Source organism: Elgaria multicarinata, chromosome 20 (genome assembly GCF_023053635.1).
Source record: "Elgaria multicarinata webbii isolate HBS135686 ecotype San Diego chromosome 20, rElgMul1.1.pri, whole genome shotgun sequence".
NCBI classification, from domain to species: domain Eukaryota; kingdom Metazoa; phylum Chordata; class Lepidosauria; order Squamata; family Anguidae; genus Elgaria; species Elgaria multicarinata.
Genome location: NC_086190.1, coordinates 10,103,251 through 10,123,688, shown reverse-complemented (window position 1 = coordinate 10,123,688; position 20,438 = coordinate 10,103,251). Strand labels below are relative to the sequence as shown.

The 20,438-nt window shown below is 47.1% G+C and overlaps 1 protein-coding gene across 1 annotated transcript; it reads left to right on the top strand.

Moving 5' to 3' along the window:
• Window positions 1-16,540: 16,540 nt before the first annotated feature.
• On the top strand, window positions 16,541-18,053 carry LOC134411460 (transcription factor HES-5-like). The gene is made up of 3 exons (XM_063145279.1): window positions 16,541-16,624; window positions 17,126-17,306; window positions 17,774-18,053. Exons 1-3 carry the CDS (start codon window positions 16,559-16,561, stop codon window positions 18,004-18,006), a joined length of 480 nt encoding a protein of 159 aa, XP_063001349.1. The 5' UTR covers window positions 16,541-16,558; the 3' UTR covers window positions 18,007-18,053.
• Window positions 18,054-20,438: the final 2,385 nt, after the last annotated feature.

The window sequence follows — 20,438 nt, the reverse complement described above, 5'->3', positions numbered from 1 at the left end:
CACCATCTTCTTCCAGCATAGCAGTTGTGGGCTATGAGGTTGGGGATGTTGTAAGAGAGAAGTCTCTTACAGTCTGGTGAAAGAGAATAAGCAATGTATGATTCAGCCTAAAAATATGCCAGCACACAACTTCTTACCATTCTTGCCTTTTAACACGCATTACGGAACAAACCAATTAATGCAAATACTTACGTATCCAGAATAACAGTCTATCTCAAGGCATGGAGCAGATATTTGTGGTGGAGGCGGAGGGTGAGAATCACACCTAGAGTCCCAAAAAGACGTTTATCAGGCAGTTTGAAGCATTCTCCTCACCACACCCCATCAGCTAAGACATAGGTATTTGGGGACTTCACAATTGATTTTGGAAGCGCATAGTTTCACACAGCGCATAGTTAAGTTATGGAACTCACTACCACAGGATGTGGTGATGGCCACCAATCTGGATGGCTTCAAAAGGGGGTTGGATAAATTCCTGGAGGCAAAGGCTATACATGGCCACTAGCCCTGATGGTTGTGTGCTATCTCCAGTATTTGAGGCAATAAGCCTGTGTGCACCAGTTGCTGGGGAACATGGGTGGGAGGGTGCTGTTGCACCATGTCCTGCTTGTTGGTCCCTGGCCGATGGCTGGTTGGCCACTGTGCGAACAGAGTGCTGGACTAGATGGACCCTTGGTCTGATCCAGCAGGGCTCTTCTGATGTTCTTATGAAGAGCTATCCCCACTTGTCCCTAGCACAGGATGGAATGCCTCTTCTAAGGTAGGGTTGGAAAAGGTTCCTGCCTGAAATTCCCAGAGAGTTGCTGACATTCAGTGTGTTGGACTACAACTCCATCACCTCTGGTCTAGATAATACCAAGACAGATGTATCAATAGTCTGACCTGGTATAAAGCAGCTTCCTATGTTCCTTTTAATCTAGATCAGAGAGATTCAGGTGGGATCAGCAACAAAATGCTGTAGTGTACCTAGAGTCCCCCTTCTTCAGACATCCAGCCCATCATTCCCTCCAAGAAGAGAACGTTATTGTCTCCATTTCTTTGATTCTACATTCTGTGGCTACTGAGCATGCTCAGACCTCACTGGGCTCTATTTTGGGAGGGAATCCCCTTACGTTTTTATTTTTAAACTGCGGGTTTTCCAACGCACGCTAATACTTCCCTTTTATTTTTCAATGGCCTTGTTTTGGCTAAAATCTTGTCGGTACTCACTGCCCGAGTTAGCAATTAGAAGGAGGGATAAGTGTGTGTGCATGTGTGCATTGGTAAACTGAACCTGACTTATCTCCTCATGCTCCTCTTTGGCCTTGCTGGCGTCTGTCTGGGTGTTTGTGTGCGTGTGAGTCTCTGCGTCCACGTTCTGCGCTTGACCATCAGCACGCCAGCCAGAACAAAAGGTATGCGTCTTGGGTAGGGTGACCAACTGTCAGGATTTCCCCGGATTTGTCCTGGTTTTTGTTCTTTCCATGGTGTCAGGGGGGATTTTCTATAATTTTCAATAATGTCCTGGAATGACACACCTTCCCCTTTAAGGCTGCCATTGGCATGGCAGGAGGGAATGACATGCTTTCTTGAGGCACATCATTCCCCCACCCCGAGCTCCAATTGAGGTCTTAAAGGGGAAAGTGGGTCATTCGTGGACATTATAGAAAAGGCCCCCATTGGAGTGGATGGTGGTGGTGCAGAATGAAATCCTTTCCCCTCCTCCACTCCAATCGGGTTCTTTAAGGTGGCGGGGGAAGAACGTACTTTCTGCAGGACTCAGAAAGCTGCTTCCCCACACACACACTAGGTGTCCTCTTTTTGGGTTTCCCAAATATGGTCACCCTAGTCTTGGGAAACCATCTTGGGGTGCTGGGAGGTGATGGTTTCTGCATAGCTGGACAGGTGGGTCTTGGAGGGACGCTAAAGAATCTGTGGATGTGTTCAGGCATCAAATGGCAAAATGAATCCCATTAAAGCCAGCTGATGGCCACAAATGAGAGGCCTTTAAAAAAAAAAGTCAAAAACCTGATCCTGAAGAGGGCCAAAGGTACGACACCACAGGATGAGGACAGGGAGGTTATCTAGCACAACTCCTTATTTTCTTCCGTGCTAAAAATGGCTGACTGCCTTTTTAAAAGAAACTCCCCAAACCATCGCTTTTGCCGATTAAGGGCAGAACCCTATGCATGTTTAGATGGGGGGTGGTGGTGAAACACTGCCTGACCAGGGAATGCTGGGTGTTGTAGGACTTTTTCTATCTAAACATGCCCTAAATCGTCATCTTCCCTCATCACACTCTGACGCCGTTGTTTTTTTTTAATTTTGGTGACGTTTTTATTTTATATTTGTACACAGCTTTGGAAGCCTCTCAGCTTACAGAAAAACAAGAATAAGCAAAGAAATGAAAACAGTTCTGCCGGTATCTCAAAAAGGCCCACTTCATATTAAGAATGTTGCTAATATGATCATAAGCAAGTTGACTCTGAAGTAAATTCCCAGTGGGCTTATTACCCCCCACACACACACCCCACCCCAGTATGCAGGGGTGTCTCCTACTGAGGGGTCATAGGCACTTTCACCAAACATTCCCCATCCCGTGGCCCTAATTTCTTTCCCCGCTTACACTGGCAGTGTCCCACGTATCCCCTAAAAATAGTTTTCATTCCCCCTTTGACACCCTTGTGCCCCCCAAGCAAGTTTTTTCCGGAGTCATCCCTGAGCAAACATGCTCAGCAGGTTTTAAGATGCTTTCTAGTTCAACCAAGTCAGACCATTGGTGCGCCTAAGTTCAGTATTGTCTGCACTGACCGGCAGCAACTCTTCAGTGTTTCAGGCAGGATTATTTCCTGGCTCTACCTGGAGATGCCAGGGATTGAACCTGAGAAGTTTTGCATGCAAAGCAGGTTGCTGTTAATTAACATAGGAAGCTGCCATTGGTCCACCTAGCCCAGTATTGCCAACACTGACTGGCAGCAGCTCCCCAGGGATTTCAGGCAGGATTCCTTCCTAGCCCTACCTGGAGATGCTGTGGATTGAACATGAGACCTTCTGAGTTCAAACCATGTTCTACACCTGAGCTATGGCCCTCCCCTTAAAGATTATTCATTTGATTAATCATCCAATTAGCAGATTGGTTCAGTTGATTAACCTATTAATTGGTTAGATTAATTTAGGATGCATCCTTGAACACAAGACAGCAATTAGCTAGCGAAAGTCACACTGGCTAGTCCTCCCCTGCCACCATGGATGGGCGCACCAGTCATGCTCCCATTGGCTGCACATTCAGCACCCGTGGAAAGAGGCCCTGTGCACATCCGGCGCGTCCCACAAGGGGGCATCTGTGCCAATCAGGTTTCCCCCTTGTGGTAGAGAAGCGCAACGTTGCACACGGCCACCAAATGCACAGCCGGCAGGGTCTGTGGCCAGTGCCCCTAATTCTAGCAACGGGCTATGCAGTGCAACTCCTCAACCCCCATGGGAGCAGGTTCGATTGCAGCGTGCTCCCATCAGGCAGCCTCACATGGTCATGATCAATCAGCACTCATGTGGGGCTGCCATGTTGGAACCAATCCTGTACCTTTAAGCTCAACTGATCTGATGCCTCCGATATGTTGTATCGATAGGCCAAGAATTCAGGCTTGGCACATCCCTTTTTGACAACACCTGAAATCTAAAAGAACCTGTTAAACTGTTAATGGATCTTTCTTTCTTTCTTCCCCCCCTGTACCCGGCCAGATGTTAAACCCTCAAGAGATAAAGGAATTACTTTGCTAAAATGTCTCAGCCTGGCTTGACAGCTCTTGATCAATGCCTCTTGCCCTGCCACAAACAGTAAATGCTATGCAGATGGCCTGCCCCAAGTAATGCCCCCCCCCTTCCCCGGCACAAAGGAAAGTCAAATAGCATTTCTAATTCAGCTTGTAGCTTGGCACACTTCCTTTCTCCCCAGCCTTCAATGCCTTGAATAGGGACGCAGTGTGGGAAACTCAAACCAACGCCACACTCACAGTCCACGTCTCAGCCCCACATCTGCCTGCGGCTGACAGACATGGATTGGGGGGGGGGGGGCGGGAGGGAGAAGGGGGAGCCAGATTAAACGGGCAACGGGGGAGAAGGGAGGCTCAAGAAGAGAAAGGGCACCGCTGTTAAAAAGGGAAATGGAACTGCAGAGGAACCTAGCAAGAATCATGATGGCTACTAAACTATAATGAGTTGTTGTTGCTATTATTATTACACAACACTTTTCACATACATGTATTTCCCCCCCTGATGTTTAAGATTCCTGTTGTGTTTTTCTAATTGAGGTTTTTTTTTAGTGTATATTTTTCTGCTGAGTGCATCACTTGGTAAAGTAGAAGCACACTTACCGTATTTCTTCGATTCTAAGACGCACACTAATTTCAGTACCACCAACAGAAAAAAAAAAGCTTTGATTCTAAGAAATAATAAACGCATCTGCGATTCTAAGACGCACCCCGGTTTTAAAGATGTTTATATGGGGGGGGGGGAAAGTGCGTCTTAGAATCGAAGAAATACAGTAATCTTGTTTGGTTCCCTCCTTTCTGTGCAGTAGGCCTGTGTTCTTATTTATGTATTGCAGATGGGAGGCTGAGGCCGCCTAGCAAATTTGTAACAGAGGTGAGATTTCTGTAAGAATATTCTGCTTGAGTGATTACTCACTGCCATAATGGTATATACCCTTATATTATATGCAGGAGATCTTAGTATTAGCCTGTATTTGAAGGTTAGGTGAAGAAGGCACAAGCAAAGTGCCTCCCTTATACCACCTAGGATATGGACTGAGGTGTAGGAGTTTCCCATCCTAATGATGGGAAAGGCCGTAGGTTAGTCCCAGAGCACCTGCTTTGAATGCAGAAGGCCCAGGTTCAATCACTGGCATCTTCTGGTAGAGCTGGAAAATCCAATATACTGAAACCCTGGTAGGTTTGCCATGTGTCTTAATTTATAGAAGACAATCCTCTATTGGAAGCAGGGATAGGTGAGTCAGTCTATTTTCAGGCCATGTCAGCTTTGTACGTGTTCAATCATAACGTGTTCAATCATAAGTTTACTCCACCCTGCTTCTCCATCAGACTGTGATTTTTTTTAAAAAAAAAAAAAATTGCATGAAAATTCGTTTATCTTTGTACGCGCTTTCCTCTAAATTCCCGACTCCCCAATTTCCCTTTTTGTCTGCAGAGGCCACCAGTGAGGGAGGAAGCAGCAGCCAGGCACCTCTCCACCGTGCCTGGGTCCAGCTCCAGCTGAGAGCCCCCTCCCTCCTGCTACCAACTGTCTCTGCAGAGGCCACCAGTGAGGGAGGAAGCAGCAGCCAGGCACCTCTCCACCGTGCCTGGGTCCAGCTCCAGCTGAGAGCCCCCTCCCTCCTGCTACCAACTGTCTCTGCAGAGGCCACCAGTGAGGGAGGAAGCAGCAGCCGGGCACCTCTCCACCATGCCTGGGTCCAGCTCCAGCTGAGAGCCCCCTCCCTCCTGCTGTCATCTGTAACTGCTGAACTTTACAACTAAGATTGTAGTGCCTGAATTTGCTTTCCTTTTCCCCCTCCTCCTCCTCCCTCCCAGTCCCCTTTCCTTTTGTGTCATGCCTTTTAGATTGTAAGCCTGTGGGCAGGGACTGTCAAGAAATACTTTTGTAAGCCGCCGTGAGAGCCTTTTTTGGCTGAATGGCGGCATAAAAATCCATAAATAAATAAATAAATAAATAAATTTTGTTTTTGTGCTGAGAACGGCATCACAAAATTCTGAGAAATGTGCAGCCTGAAGGATACCTGAATTCCAGTCAAATTTTGGTTTGATTAAAAATGAGGACCCAATAAAACCCTGCCCCAACCCTAATTTGAAGTGCTGCCAGAGGGCATCCTCTGTCCAGCCCATGTTTACTTTAAAGATAATGAACTCAAAGGAAGGGCACTGAAGTTACCCAGCAACAATTAGCATCTGGGCTGAGCAGGTTACCTGGTGTCTTGCCCTCTGTGGTGAGATGTGTTGCCTTCCTATTTGAATTATAGTAACGGATTCCAAATTTGCTCTCTGCATATAAATTAGCAGATGCAATTTTCATCTGTGCCCTCTTATCTGAGGACGTTTCCTCTTTTTTTTTTTTTTTTAGTGAGGAGTGTGTGGCCACCGTACACCCCAGAGAACCACTACCAGTCAACAAAGATTAGGGATATTGAAATTCTGTTTCAGAGAAGCTCTCAGAATATTATGGCCTGTAACCCAGGAGGAGAGACATTTCTGCCTTTTAGAATGGGGGAACAACTGCACAAAATTCGGTGGAAGGGAGAGGAGCCAGAGGGGAATCCCAGAAGAACAGATTGGGACCCCAGGAGAGCAGCGCTGCACCCCTGGAGTAGACATTCTGAGCTGCATCTGACTCAACCTAAGATGGCTTCCCATGTTCCCCCTCCCCCAAATCGTAGATCCTTAGCTTCCAACTGCCCCAGCCACATGGCTAAGTAGCTTATTCCTCTCCGGGCTGAGGACGTTTGAAATCCTCTGAGTTTCCCACACATTTTCTTAATGACATTCACCCTCTCCACAATGGGCGTGTGCCTTCCCACAAAAAACACATTAGCCATGGTCCTTGACTAAGCATTGTGTTCAGTGGGAAAGACCCTGCTCCCAGAAGGCCATCTGGGGAGCAACTCCCAAGGCGCCAGCCGCCCAGTTAAAAAAATGTGCGGAAAGTCTTCTTTTTAAAAAAAGCCAACATCTGGCAGCGACTTTGCAGAGGTGCCTTGCGAGGCCGGTATCTCTCTCTCACACACACGGCCCTAAGGAAGGATGTAATACTGAGACATCACTCTGAACAAGCTAGTTATTCAATTATTGTTATTTATTACTTTTATATCCCTCCTTTCATCCAAGGAGCTGCAGGCAACACGTCAGTCACCTCATCGGGTTGGACTCGATGGCCTTGTAGGCCCCTTCCAACTCTGCTATTCTATGATTCTATGATTCTATGATCTCCGGTCCTGCTCCGTTTTATCCTCTCAACAACCCTGTGTGGTAGGTTAGGGGGAGAGAGGCTGACTGCCCCCAAGGTCACCTGGCCAGGGCGATTTGAACCTGGCTCTCCCATAGCAGTGCACACTAGTAGTATTTATTATTATTTATTCAATTTATAATCCGCCTATATATACACAGAATACCCTAGACGCCACCAACTACTGGAAATCTCAAAACAATAGCAACACCCACATTTAAAAAGAAAGAATAGTTAAAAGGTGGGAATTGCTACGGCTGAATGGATGAATTATATAAAGGTTAAAAAGAAAAAGACAGGCCAAACTGGGATCATAATTTTTTAGTGACTGGTTATAGCATTTGTCAATTTTCTACCATTAATCTTTTGCGTACAACTTTGTTTTAAGATGCTATTAAATCTTTTTCTGTTAATGCCGACGTCTGACTATTTTGTAACAGAAGATCCTTCTTTGCTGTCTTTGCTGTGCAGTGCAATTCTGCATATCCAGATATTGTTCAACTCCCATTGGGCATGTTGGCTGGGGTTGATGAGAGTTGGAGTCCAACAGCATATAGAAGGCCACAAGTTCCTGACACATACGATACACACTTCCCTGAATTCAATGGGGCTTACTCCAGAATAGGCAAGTATAGATTTGCACTGTGAATCATACTTGTGATACATTTTTCTTTTTAAAAATTTTAAAAAATCACACAGACACACCCCAAGTCCATTTCAAAGTGAACCAAAATCTGCAACCTGAACAACAATTCTCCTTAATTTGTTCTGCTTTTCTTATTTTGGCTAGCCTAGGGAAGAAAGACTGCTTCGCCATGGCTTCTGGTGGTGTATCAGTCCTACAGATCGAATCTGTTTTAATAATCATTCTTCTCCCTAGGGAGCCATGGGAACTAGGGCCGGTCCAACCCTTAGGCAGAGTGAGGCAGCTGCCCGAGGCTGCGGCAGGTGCTAGGGAACAGTGAGGTGTTAGAAGACGGGGCTCTGTACCCTCTCCGCCCACCCAAGCTAGCTGTCTGTCCTCAAGTGAGGTGGAGGACACTAGCCCATTGGCAACGTTGACCCAAGATTCCACAGTCACCCTCTTTGGCTTCTGTATGTGGAAAGGGAGCGGGTGCCATTTTATCCTTCGCTTCAGGGAGCAAAATGTCTTAGGCCTGCCCAGCTGGGAACTATAGTTCTGTGAGGAGAGAGGCTGGGGGGTCTTTGTTGAGAACCCTCCGCTTCCACAAGCTACAACTTTTTTTGGGGGGGGGTCTTTGAGGGGCCTGCTGCCAGCAGAATAGGTCTAAACCCAGTTAAAATTCATAGTATATATTAGGGATGAGGCTAAGGGATCGACTTCAGGCAAGTTGCACCAAGGGTCCCTGACTAACTGTACCAATAGCAACCCAAAAAGTGTTTCAGTCCTGAACACACTTACTTGTGGTAAGTTGTATATTTTATTTATTTATTTATTTATTTATTTAAGGATTTTTATGCCGCCATTCAGCACAAAAAGGCTCTCACGGCGGCTTACAAAAGTATTTCTGGACAGTCCCTGCCCACCGGCTTACAATCTAAAAGACATGACACAAAAGGAAAGGGGATTGGGAGGGAGGAGGAGGAGGAGGGGGGAAAGGAAAGCAAATTCAGGCACTGCAATCTTAGTTGGAAAGTTCAGCAGTTACAGTTGACAGCAGGAGGGAGGGGGCTCTCAGCTGGAGCTGGACCCAGGCACGGTGGAGAGGTGCCTGGCTGCTGCTCCTCCCTCACTGGTGGCCTCTGCAGAGACAGTTGGTAGCAGGAGGGAGGGGGCTCTCAGCTGGAGCTGGACCCAGGCACGGTGGAGAGGTGCCTGGCTGCTGCTTCCTCCCTCACTGGTGGCCTCTGCAGAGACAGTTGGTAGCAGGAGGGAGGGGGGCTCTCAGCTGGAGCTGGACCCAGGCACGATGGAGAGGTGCCTGGCTGCTGCTTCCTCCCTCACTGGTGGCTTCTCCAGAGACAGTTGGTAGCAGGAGGGAGGGGGCTCTCAGCTGGAGCTGGATCCAGGCACGGTGGAGAGGTGCCTGGCTGCTGCTCCTCCCTCACTGGTGGCCTCTGCAGAGACAGTTGGTAGCAGGAGGGAGGGGGCTCTCAGCTGGAGCTGGACCCAGGCACGGTGGAGAGGTGCCTGGCTGCTGCTTCCTCCCTCACTGGTGGCCTCTGCAGAGACAGTTGGTAATAATAATAATAATAATAATAATAAATGTATTTCTTACCCGCCTCTCCTTTTAGATCGAGGCGGGGAACAACATTAGAACAGGAATCAATACATCTTAAAAATTCATGATTTAACATTGATCTGGATAGGCTTGCCGGAAAAGGCTAGTCTTTAAAGCTGCCTTAAAATCACACATAGAGTTAATTTTACGAATCTCCTCCGGCAGGCCATTCCACAATCTGGGGGCGACAGAAGAAAAGGTCCTCTGGGAAACTGATGTCAGCCTAGTTTTAGCTGACTGAAGTAAGTTCACCCCAGAGGACCTGAGTGTGCGGGGCGGACTATATGGGAGAAGGCGATCCCGCAAGTAACCTGGACCCAAACCATTTAGGGCTTTAAAGGTAATGACCAACACTTTGTACTTTGCCCGGAAACTAATTGGCAGCCAGTGGAGTGATTTTAATGTTGGTGTAATGTGGTCATCCCTAGGTGTACCGGTGACCAACCTGGCTGCCATATTTTGAACTAGTTGAAGTTTCCGAACTAGGTACAATGGTAGCCCTATGTAGAGCGCATTGCAGAAGTCAAGCCTTGAGGTTACCAGCGCGTGCACTACTGTCTTTAGGTCTTCTGACTCTAAGAAGGGGCGCAGCTGGCGTATCAGCCGAAGCTGATAGTAGGCACTCCTGGCCGTCGCATCTATCTGGGCTGTCATTTGGAGTGACGGATCCAGGAGCACCCCCAAACTGCGAACACAGTCTTTCAGGGGGAGTGTAGCCCCATCCAGAACTGGCTGACACACCTCCAAACCTAGGTCAGAGCCCTTGACAGCAAGCACCTCTGTTTTGTCTGGATTCAGCTTCAGTTTGTTTTTCCTCATCCAGCCCATTACTGCCTCCAAGCATTCATTCAGAGGAGACACACTATCCTTAGCTGATGCTGTTACTGAAGGCATAGAGAAATATATTTGGGTGTCATCAGCATACTGATAGCACCCCGCCCCATGCCTCCGGATGATCTCTCCCAGCGGTTTCATGTAGATGTTAAACAGCATTGGGGATAGGATGGCACCTTGTGGTAGCAGGAGGGAGGGGGGCTCTCAGCTGGAGCTGGACCCAGGCACGATGGAGAGGTGCCTGGCTGCTGCTTCCTCCCTCACTGGTGGCTTCTCCAGAGACAGTTGGTAGCAGGAGGGAGGGGGCTCTGAGCTGGAGCTGGACCCATATATTGTATATCTCCGAGCTTCAGTCTTCCCCAGTTGTTAAACAGAACTTTGTGCTTAATCGTGCCGACATAACTTGCTGTTCCTTAATTCTGCAAATAAATATAAAACAAATCCCTGCCCTGGCTTGTGCTAACCACTTCTCACTCAGACTCCTCACCTATAGAATCTGAGTGTTAATTAGTTGCCTTTGACGAGGTCTTTGTGCAGCTCTCCTGGCCAGTTGTATAGGTATCTGCCTATGCAGTTCACCCTATTGTATGGTATCCAACATGATGCCATTAAATCCCTCTACTGACTTTCTGACTGCTCCTAGATCTAGCAGTTATGACCCCAGAAAAGAGCGGATGCCCTTTCTATGCCGCTATTGGCAGAATGCAGAAATAGCCTTCTGGAACACAGCCCACATTCAGTCCATCATTACCAGCCTTCCAACATGGGACACTATTGATTGATTGATTGATTACATTTTTATACCGCCCAATAGCCGAAGCTCTCTGGCCTCAGCTAGATGAGGGGGGTCGGAGGGAGGCAATCTCATGATTTTATGATTGCGAGATCGTCGCCCTGGTTCACACGCGGCGGACAACATCGCGTCCGCCATTTTGTTTTGTTTTTGTTAAAGGGGATGGAGCACACGCGCACTCGTGCACAAATACCGTATTTCTTCAATTGTAAGACGCCATCGATTGTAAGACGCACACTAATTTCAGTACCACCAACAGAAAAAAAAAAACCTAAGACAAACCTGTGATTCTAAGACGCACCCCATTTTTAGAGATGTTTATATGGGGAAAAAAGTGTGTCTTAGAATCGAAGAAATAGGGTAGTATTTTTTTTAAAAAAAATAATAATTCCCCGCTCCCCCCCCACCCTCAATGCCTGGCTCCTCGAGGTTACTCACGAGGAGCTGGGGCAAACCGCGACACTGGACCACACATTCCACGGTCTCAGGATCATCCCGAGACCGCAGAAAAAGTGGCCAACAACTGTAGGGCGATATCCTGGGCCAAGGGAGGGATCATCCCTCCCTACTCCCGGGATGCCCTGTGCGTCATTTGGGCATGCTCAGGAGCCATGGTATGCTGAGTATCGATCGGGGGGGGGGGGAAGTATGCAAATAATATGGTATATACATGTTAATACATAAGGAGTGGAGTGGGGAGTGGACCTGCTCATAGTGTGTCTTGCTCATAAAATTTTGAGTAAGAGTATAATTGACTGATGGCCTTAACCAGCCTGGACAGTGCTGGGAGATGAGGATAAACTGAAATGCTGTGTTCTGATCCTAGTTGTTTTATCATCATCGCTATTCCACTCTTTATCTAGGAAACTCCGGCCTTAGCTAGACCTAAGGTTTATCCCGGGATCGTCCTGGGGTCATCGCTGCCTGCTCCCGGGATATCCTGTGTGTCATTTACATGAACAGGGATGACCCTGGGACGATCAGGGCCTCAGGCTGAGATTCATAGTTCTTTCCCCCTTTTATCCTCAACAACAACCCTGTGAGGTAGGTTAGCATGAGGGATAGGTCCTGGCCCAAACAAAGTCACCCAGTGAGCTTCGTGGCTAAGTGGGGAATTGAACCCAGGCCTTGTCAATCCTAGGCTGACTCAACTATGGCACCACTTGGGGTTATATGAATGCCTGGATAGGGAGGGAGGATTGCAAGAAATTCCATACATTCATCATAAGCGCTGAAAAGACTTACAAAGTCACATACAGGCTTTTGCAACTTGGAGGTTCTCTGCACAATTCCAGTGGGCCAACAACGCATGGTAGAAAAATGCTTCCTACTCTTGCTGTAAATGTATCAAAGTGGGTTTAGAAATGTGTGTTTTGAAAGAAAACACATTTGAAAATACATATGTAGATAAGAATTTTGAGAGAAAGGACAGATTTAAATATGTATTTAAATGCAGGTTTTCATGGTGATTTTTTTAAAGGTAGTGGATGAAAGCAGCAGGACGGAACCAACTTCTGGGTGACCATATGTGAAAATGACATGGACCAGAAATAGGATGACCCACCAATTCCTTGCTTAAGTTTAAATAAGACGAGCCACTGAATAGAACACCTTTTCTTTCTGTCTTCTTTCTCCTCTCCTCCATCTTCCTTCCTCGCCCACTGTGGCCAATTTTTGATTGTAAGCTACTTGAGGGCAGGGACCTTTTTGCACTGTTAAATATCGCACACATTGATGATGCTTTATAAATAAAGCACACAAATAACAACTGAACTTTCCTTCTCTTTTTCCATCTGTCTTCTCTCTCTCTCTCTCTCTCTCTCTCTTTTTCTCTTACAAACATCACATCCTAAAGGAAAAACACCTCAATGACTTTTATTTGTTAAAAAAAAAGTTACAAGATTCCTGTTCTAAAGTGAGGCAGGGGAGAATGGAGGGTAAACAGATTCTGGACGTGTCCCCTAAATAAATAATAAAATGCACACACGCACACAACCAGAACACACGCACAGGGAGATTATCCGCGTGCTTTTGGAGGGGGGACATGGGAGGTGAGGTTGTATCAACTTTCCCACCACTTGACATAAAAGCCTTTGAGCGGAACAGCTGCCGCTCTATACAAAAGGTGGCCAGGCTTTTCAAGGCAAAAACAATTGGGGTGGGGGTGGCGGGGGGGGGGGCTGAGAGGAAGGAGGAAGGAACCTACTCCAGAGAAGAGACACATGCTACCTTTTCTCTTACCTGAACTTGAGGGAGAAGAGAAGAAAAGACCAAACTAGAATGACTAAGCTTGTAACTTGCGTGCAAACAAGGCTGGTGCTGATGTGGTGCCATGGGTCGAACCTGGACCTGGGTTCAAATCCTCCTTTCAGCCATAACATTCACTATTATTTATTATTTATTTATTTATTTATTACATTTTTATACCGCCCAATAGCCGAAGCTCTCTGGGCGGTTCACAAAGATCTGATGGGGGACATCAAACAGAGCTGAGGAGGGCACAGAGCTTAGCTGAGGGAGACACTGAGCTTAGCGAAGTGGGGTGCCTAGCCGAGCTGAGGGGGGGTACCGAGCTGTGCTGCTGGGACACCAACATCACACCTGCACCATTATTATTATTATTATTATTATTATTATTATTATTATTATTATAATAGAGACCCTTGGGCAGGTGAGAAACATGGCATCAGAGGAGCGAAGAGCACGAGCGGGGCAAGAGTGTGAGATGAGAGAGGAGAGATAGGAAGGAACTAGACCGTGAAAAGCTTTGTAGGTCAACAGGAGAAGTTTATATTGGATTCTGAAGTGAATTGGAAGCCAATGAAGAGATTTCAGAAGTGGAGTAACATGGTCAGAGCGGCGAGCCAAGAAGATGATCTTAGCAGCAGAGTGGCGAACAGAAACCAACGGATTGATGTGAGAAGAAGGAAGGCCAGTGAGAAGAAGGTTCCCATAACCAGGCCCCATAAGCCTTCTGGGTAGCCCTGCAAAGGTGACCACAGTGGGGAGTGGGCATCAAAGACACTCCTCGCCCAGAGTGCAATTTATCCTAAGGCCGGCCTTCAGTGACTCCCTTGGAAGGGTCTGTTTACTGCAAGCAGCACTTTAGGTGGGTATATAACAGTGGGGTGACGGAGGATTGTTTGGCCCTGAGATGAGATTTGAACGAACAACTTTCTAGATCACAGTCTAGATCAAGTTATTTTGGAGTGATTTCTCATTGAAATCAACGAGAGCTATGAAATCATTAAAAAACACACACACTAAGCAATAAAAGTAAAAAATATAATTGACCAAAACAGCAGTAAGTATTAAACCATTTCACTTCATTCACGAACAAATACAAAGTAGTAGTGACAGTTCAAACTATAGCTTGTAAAAGGCCTTAAAAAAAAAAGGGATTGGACAAATTCCTGGAAGACAGGTGGCTATAACTCAACAGAGCTGCCACGCTTGTGAGGACTTGCCATCACTTTCCTTCTGAGTGAATGGTTTCGTAAAAGAAACAGGTAAAAAAAAATACAAATCTGAGCCGATCTTAACAGTTGGAAACTGTAACCAGAAAATAGTAGTAAAAAATAACTTTTTGAATGCACAAAGTGCACCACATCTCAGTCATCCTTGCATCAATCCTACAGGGCAGGCCGCTACGATGACTCTCAGGCTGCAGCAGACTAGGGTGGACTTGCTGAGAAACAGCAACCCACTTTCTTGGCTACTGTACTTCGCAAGGGCATAATCCTTATTGAGAGTAACTCTGCTTATTGGCTGTGTACTGGGGTGGTGGTGGAAGGGTTATTATTATTATTATTATTTTATTATTACTATTACTATTATTATTATATTTGTTTGTATCTCGCCTTTTGCCCAATACTGGGTTCACTTGATTGAATTGCTCCTCCATACTGGGGGTGGGGGGGATCCACCTAAAACCAAATTCAAGGTGCTGGTTTTAACCTATAAAGCCTTACATGGCTTGGGACCACAATACCTGATGGAACGCCTCTCCCGACATGAAACTACCCGTACACTGCGCTCAACATTTAAGGTCCTCCTCCAAGGTCCTCCTCCGAGGGAAGCTCAGAGGGTGGCAACAAGGGAGAGGGCCTTTTCAGTGGTGGCCCCCAATTATGGAATGATCTCCCCAATGAGGCTCGCCTGGCGCCAACGTTGTTATCTTTTCGGCACCAGGTCAAGACGTGATAGCACTCTTCAAATACTTAAAAGGTTGTCACACAGAGGAGGGACAGGATCTCTTCTCGATCCTCCCAAGCAGGACACAGAATAACGGGCTCAAGTGACAGGAAGCCAGATTCCAGCTGGACATCAGGAAAAACATCCTGACTGTTAGAGCAGTACGACAATGGAATCAGTTACCTAGGGAAGTTGTGGGCTCTCCCCACACTAGAGGCCTTCAAGAGGCAGCTGGACAAGCATCTGTCAGGGATGCTTTAGGGTGGATTCCTGCATTGAGCAGGGGGTTGGACTCGATGGCCTTGTAGGCCCCTTCCAACTCTGCTATTCTGATTCTATGATTCTTTCCCCAAGCATTTAACAGCATTTAACAACGCTAAGTTTGTTTTTCAACGTACCCCAGAACTGTCGTTTTTAAATGGATACCGTTGTTTTTATACTGTTTATGTTGTTGATGGTTTAAAATGTTGTACCCTTTTTAATGTTCACTGTTTTTTTAACTTTAGTAAACCTAGGGTCACCATATGAAAAGGAGGACAGGGCTCCTGTATCTTTAACAGTTGTATTGAAAAGGGAATTTCTGCAGGTGTCATTTGTATATATGGAAAACCTGGTGAAATTTCCTCTTCATCACAAAAGTTAAAGCTGCAGGTGCCCTGCCCTCTTTTAAATCTGGTCACAGTTTAGCTGCAGTATAGCTCCTGCAGCTTTAACTGTTGTGATAAAGAGGAAATTTCACCAGGTGCGACATGCATTCAAATGACACCTGCTGAAATTCCCTTTTCTATGCAACTGTTAAAGATACAGGAGCCCTGTCCTCCTTTTCATATGGTCAACCGCCCAGAGAGCTTCGGCTATGGGGCAGTATATGAATGTAATAAATCAAGTCAAATCATCCCCCCCTAGACAGCACGGGGATAGAAGTCTACTCCCTGACACGCTAGCTTTCTACGGGCCGTGATGATGGTGACTGCAGACCGTTTACTGCCTCGGTGAGAACGAGGGGTTTGTCCAAGCAGTCCGTGGCCTGCATTTGGGCGCGTGCGTCCCCTTCGGTCAAGTGAAGGCTCTTTGCTGCCGGCTTGGCATAGCCCCCCCCCAATGGCTTGCGATGGCTTGGAATGCGGTGGCTGTTCTGCAGCCTTGGCGAGCGCAGGGCCAGCCCGTTCCCAGCGCCCTTGCATGCGCACGAGCGCGTGTGCGTAATCCCCGGCTCCGGCCTTTCACGTACCACAGCCTCCCCACCTGCTCGTTTTTTAAAAAGAGGTTCATTATCCCGAGGCTATTCACCGCCAATGGAGCATGCAAGAAGAGCCGCTTCTTCTATTGTGTTTGCCGACTCCTTCTGATTGGCTCCGGAGTGTGGGAAACTGGAGTGAAGCAGAGACCCACAGCGTCTCAGGGAGCCAGGGCGGTATAAATAGAGGGGTGGCGGCAGCCGCCAGGCACACAGCAAGAGCCCTCGGCCCCCGGCTCCTGAGCCCCAGCTGCGGCCTACGAAAGGATGGCGCCTTCAAGCATTATTTTCATGGATCAAAATGGTCTCCTCACCCCTAAAGAGAAAAATAAAGTAAGTATCTGGACGGGCGTGCTTCAGTTCAGCTTCTGATGATGCATCTCCAAAACCGGCTTAGGGTGCCATCCTGTGCCTGTTTAGACAGGAAAAAGAAGAAGTCCTGCAACTCCCAGGAATGCTAGGAATTGGAGGACTTTTTCTGCCCGAAGATGCAGAGGGTTGCATCTTTAAACTGGTTTAACAGTCATTTCCACCAGAGGACACGGGGGATTGTAGTTGTGGTATGGAAAAGAGAAGATTCACTCTCTTTAACAGAGAATTCTCAACACCTTTACCAAACTAACATTCCTAGGCTTCTTTGGGACAAGTTGTGACAGCTAAAAGTGGCAATGCAACTGATATAAGTTTGTCCTGGAGATGCCATCTTCACTCTGATGAATTCCGTCAACTGCCACAGATGAGCTGGGAATCTCTACTACAAGATTACGCAGGAAACGGGGCTCTGTCTGAATGTCTCCTAAAGGAAACCCCCTTTTTTCCCCTTTTTCTTTGCAGCTTAGAAAGCCAGTGGTGGAGAAAATGCGTCGTGACCGCATCAACAGCAGCATTGAGCAACTGAAACTCCTGCTGGAGAGAGAATTCCAAAGGCACCAACCGAACTCCAAGCTGGAGAAAGCCGACATCCTAGAAATGACCGTGGACTATCTGAAACAGCAAAGTCAGCTGCAGGCAAAAGGTGGGTAAAGCGATGAAGCTTGGGGGGGCCTAAAGTTTTCTTTGATGATAGTGATTGCCAATGGGACAGTCAACAAAACATTGCAGTGGATCCTCACCCCCTAATAGAAGTGGGGTTTTTTCTGGATGCCAGACACACCCTTCTCCAGAATGCCATTCCGTCATCACCTGCCACCATTTTTCTTGGTTATTTCCCAATCAACAGTTAACTTTCTGTGCATACTGAGCCTTAAGCTCTTTTTGTCTCTGTGTAACCCCATTGGAGATGTTTTAAATTATTATTTTTTGTACTTCCACAAACTCCAGGCATACAGATACTTGCCTCTTGCTTCCTTGTGGCCCCATTTTGACTACAAGTCCTGTTGGCACACACTGACTGACTTTGCTATTAGACGGAGTGCTTTAAGGGTGTTTCAAGCCGTAGTATGCCTATTAAATGGTCTCTTCTTTTCTCTCCTCTTTCTCTAGTGGTAGGACCTGCTCATACAGACACGCAACTTGACTTCAAAGAGGGCTACTCCAGGTGCCTGCAGGAGGCCTTCCAGTTCATGTCACTTCACAAAGTCCACACTGAGACTCAAGCCAAGCTAGTGAGCCATTTCCAAAGGAACCAGGTCTCCACACCTGAAGTTATCGGCTCGCCTTCCACCTTGAAGCACTCGTCGTCCAAGAACGTCCACACGCTCTGGAGGCCCTGGTAGACAGCTGGAAAAGGACGGCCAATGGACTTTCATTCCAGAGGGAGGGTTGGACCTCATCCAATCATCCAGCCCTGTTCCTCTTCTTTGTAGGGAATATTATTTCCCCCTTTTAAAATTATTTATTTGGGGGTGGGTGGGTGGGGGAGGATGGACTACTTTGGGCTCATGGAGTCTGTCGAACGGTATTTGGGCTGCACTTCAGTGAGGTGAAAGCAGCACGTGGCCCTGGTCCAAATTCAGGGGAGGGCAAGTACCTTCATAATGAAGATGGTGTGTATATGTGTGTGTTTAACAGCACATTATATGTTGTCAGAGTATAACAGGATGTTCACATCTTGAGGCTGCTAGAGGTTGCAGCGGTAAGAGGTCATTCTCCATACACCTGTAAAAAATCTTTTGGCTTTGCTCTGACGAATCAGGTGCCTGGTTTCTTGGTGGGAAGTTTAATTTTCATCTGGTCAGAAGACTTCAGGGCCTCTATTTCTTTAGAGAAGACCAGATCGAATACTCTGACATTTCACTGATTCCACCCCCAACCCTAATCCTACCCCAGTACTGTTTCTTAGGGAAACCATACCCCCTTGCTTTATATTAAAGAAGAAAAGGTTTGCCTCGTGAGGGGTCCTCATGATTTGATGTCGTACATTTTGCGAGTAAGAATGATCAGCTCTTTCTGGTTTTGTGTTTCATTGAAATAAGGCGTGTTTCCTCTTGAAGGGGGATTGTTGCCATTTGCGATGGGTGGCATATATTTTTTATGTTCTCCTGGACTGCCGGGATCTTCGTGTGGGCTGCATACTGTGTATGCCTTTTGTATGATATAATTGAATTTACTGAAATAAACACATGCGGTGCAATTTTCTGGACTTGCTTTACTGTGACGGCTGAGGGGAAGGGAAAGGCAGCCTAACCATGATGCAACTGTGTCACTGCTGCCCTACTACTTGCAATAAAACTTTGCAATGGGGAGTGGTCCTCCCCAGGGCTGCAGGTAGACAGACAGACACACCCATGCTATCCCCTCTCAGACACTCAGTGATCAGTCCCCATTGGGCTGTTTTGCCCCCACTACTAGGTTTTTCCCCCTAAAGTTTTTTTTTTTTTGTACTTCAGCAAAATTTCAAGCTCCCTTGAGCCTGTTAAGACTTCCCTCTCGTGCATGGATGGTGCTGTTTTGGCTATTTAAGTATCAGCACTCAGAGAACATAGGATAAATGTTTGTTGAGCAACATTTATTACTATTATTCCATTTATATGCTGGCTTTTTTCTTCTTGCAAAGAACCCAAGGGGGCTTATATAGTCCTCCTCCTCCCCATTTTATCCTCACAACCTTGTAAAGTAGGGTAGAGGCTGAGAGTCAGTGACTGGCCCAAAGTCACCCAGTGAACTCCTTGGCTGAGTGGGGACTAGAACCTCGATCTCCTGAGTCCCATTCCAACACTCTAACCACTACACCACACTAATGGAGAGCCATAGCTCAGTGGTAGAGCCCTTGTTTTGCATGCAGATGGTCCCAGGTTCGATCCCCGGTTTCTCCAGGTAAGGCTAGGAAGGGAATCCCGCCTGAAACCCTGCAAAGCCACTGCCAGTCAGTGTCAACAATACTGGGCTCAATGAACCAATGGTCTCTCACTGAATAAGGCAGCTTTCTATGTTCCTGCATGCTACGATGCCATCAATGTGTTAAAGAGGACAGGTCCCTGCCCTGAGATGTTTACAGTCTGGAAAGAAAATAGGAGGGGAGGGAAATGGAGGCAAGGTAAACAGGGAACTCATGTGTATGAGTGCCAGTGGGTTGTGCCGAAGGCTTTATGGCAGTGTTCTTCACTGCAAGGCCTGAGGGCCACTGGTTGCAGTAGCTGCTTACTCCCAGCAGGGGCTCCTTAGCTTGCCCCTGTTGTTTGCTTTAGTCATGGGCCGTCCGCTGTGATCTGGGCTACTGGAGGAAGCTTTGGGGGTGGGGAGCCAGGAGATGAGGGGAGAGGAGAGGGCAGGAGCAATCAGCCAATGAGCTGTAGTGGCGGAGAAGTTTAAGAAGCAAAGAGCGATAGGATTGGCTAGCTGCAGTGCCCCCACATGGGCACATGCTGACATTTTTCAGGGTGTGTGTGGCAAAGCTGCACAGCAGTTTGTGGTGGCAATTTACGCACATAGTGTGCACCCTTACAACACACCTGTGCACTTTCCTTGTGCCTGCCCTTTGTTCCTTAGCAGCATGCTCAGGATTTTCTGCCGTGTAGAAACCTACACAGAGTAGTAGAAGGTCCTGGGACCTCAATGGCACTGAGGCAGGAGAGTGTTATATTCAACAAACATCAGGAACTCGAACAAAAGTTTATTTGGAGTGAGGGATTTACAACGCCAAGGAAGAAGTGGCGGGCAGGGTGGGGGAACGACACGAATACCCAACACAGTACAGCTGTCTTTAGAA

Bases quoted from the DNA above. Each gene is read 5' to 3' on its own strand.
- LOC134411460 (XM_063145279.1), top strand. From the start codon at position 16,559: ATGGCGCCTTCAAGCATTATTTTCATGGATCAAAATGGTCTCCTCACC. The intron at 16,625-17,125 runs GTAAGTATCTGG...TTTTCTTTGCAG, and splicing joins CCCCTAAAGAGAAAAATAAA to CTTAGAAAGCCAGTGGTGGA. The intron at 17,307-17,773 runs GTGGGTAAAGCG...CTCTTTCTCTAG, and splicing joins AAGTCAGCTGCAGGCAAAAG to TGGTAGGACCTGCTCATACA.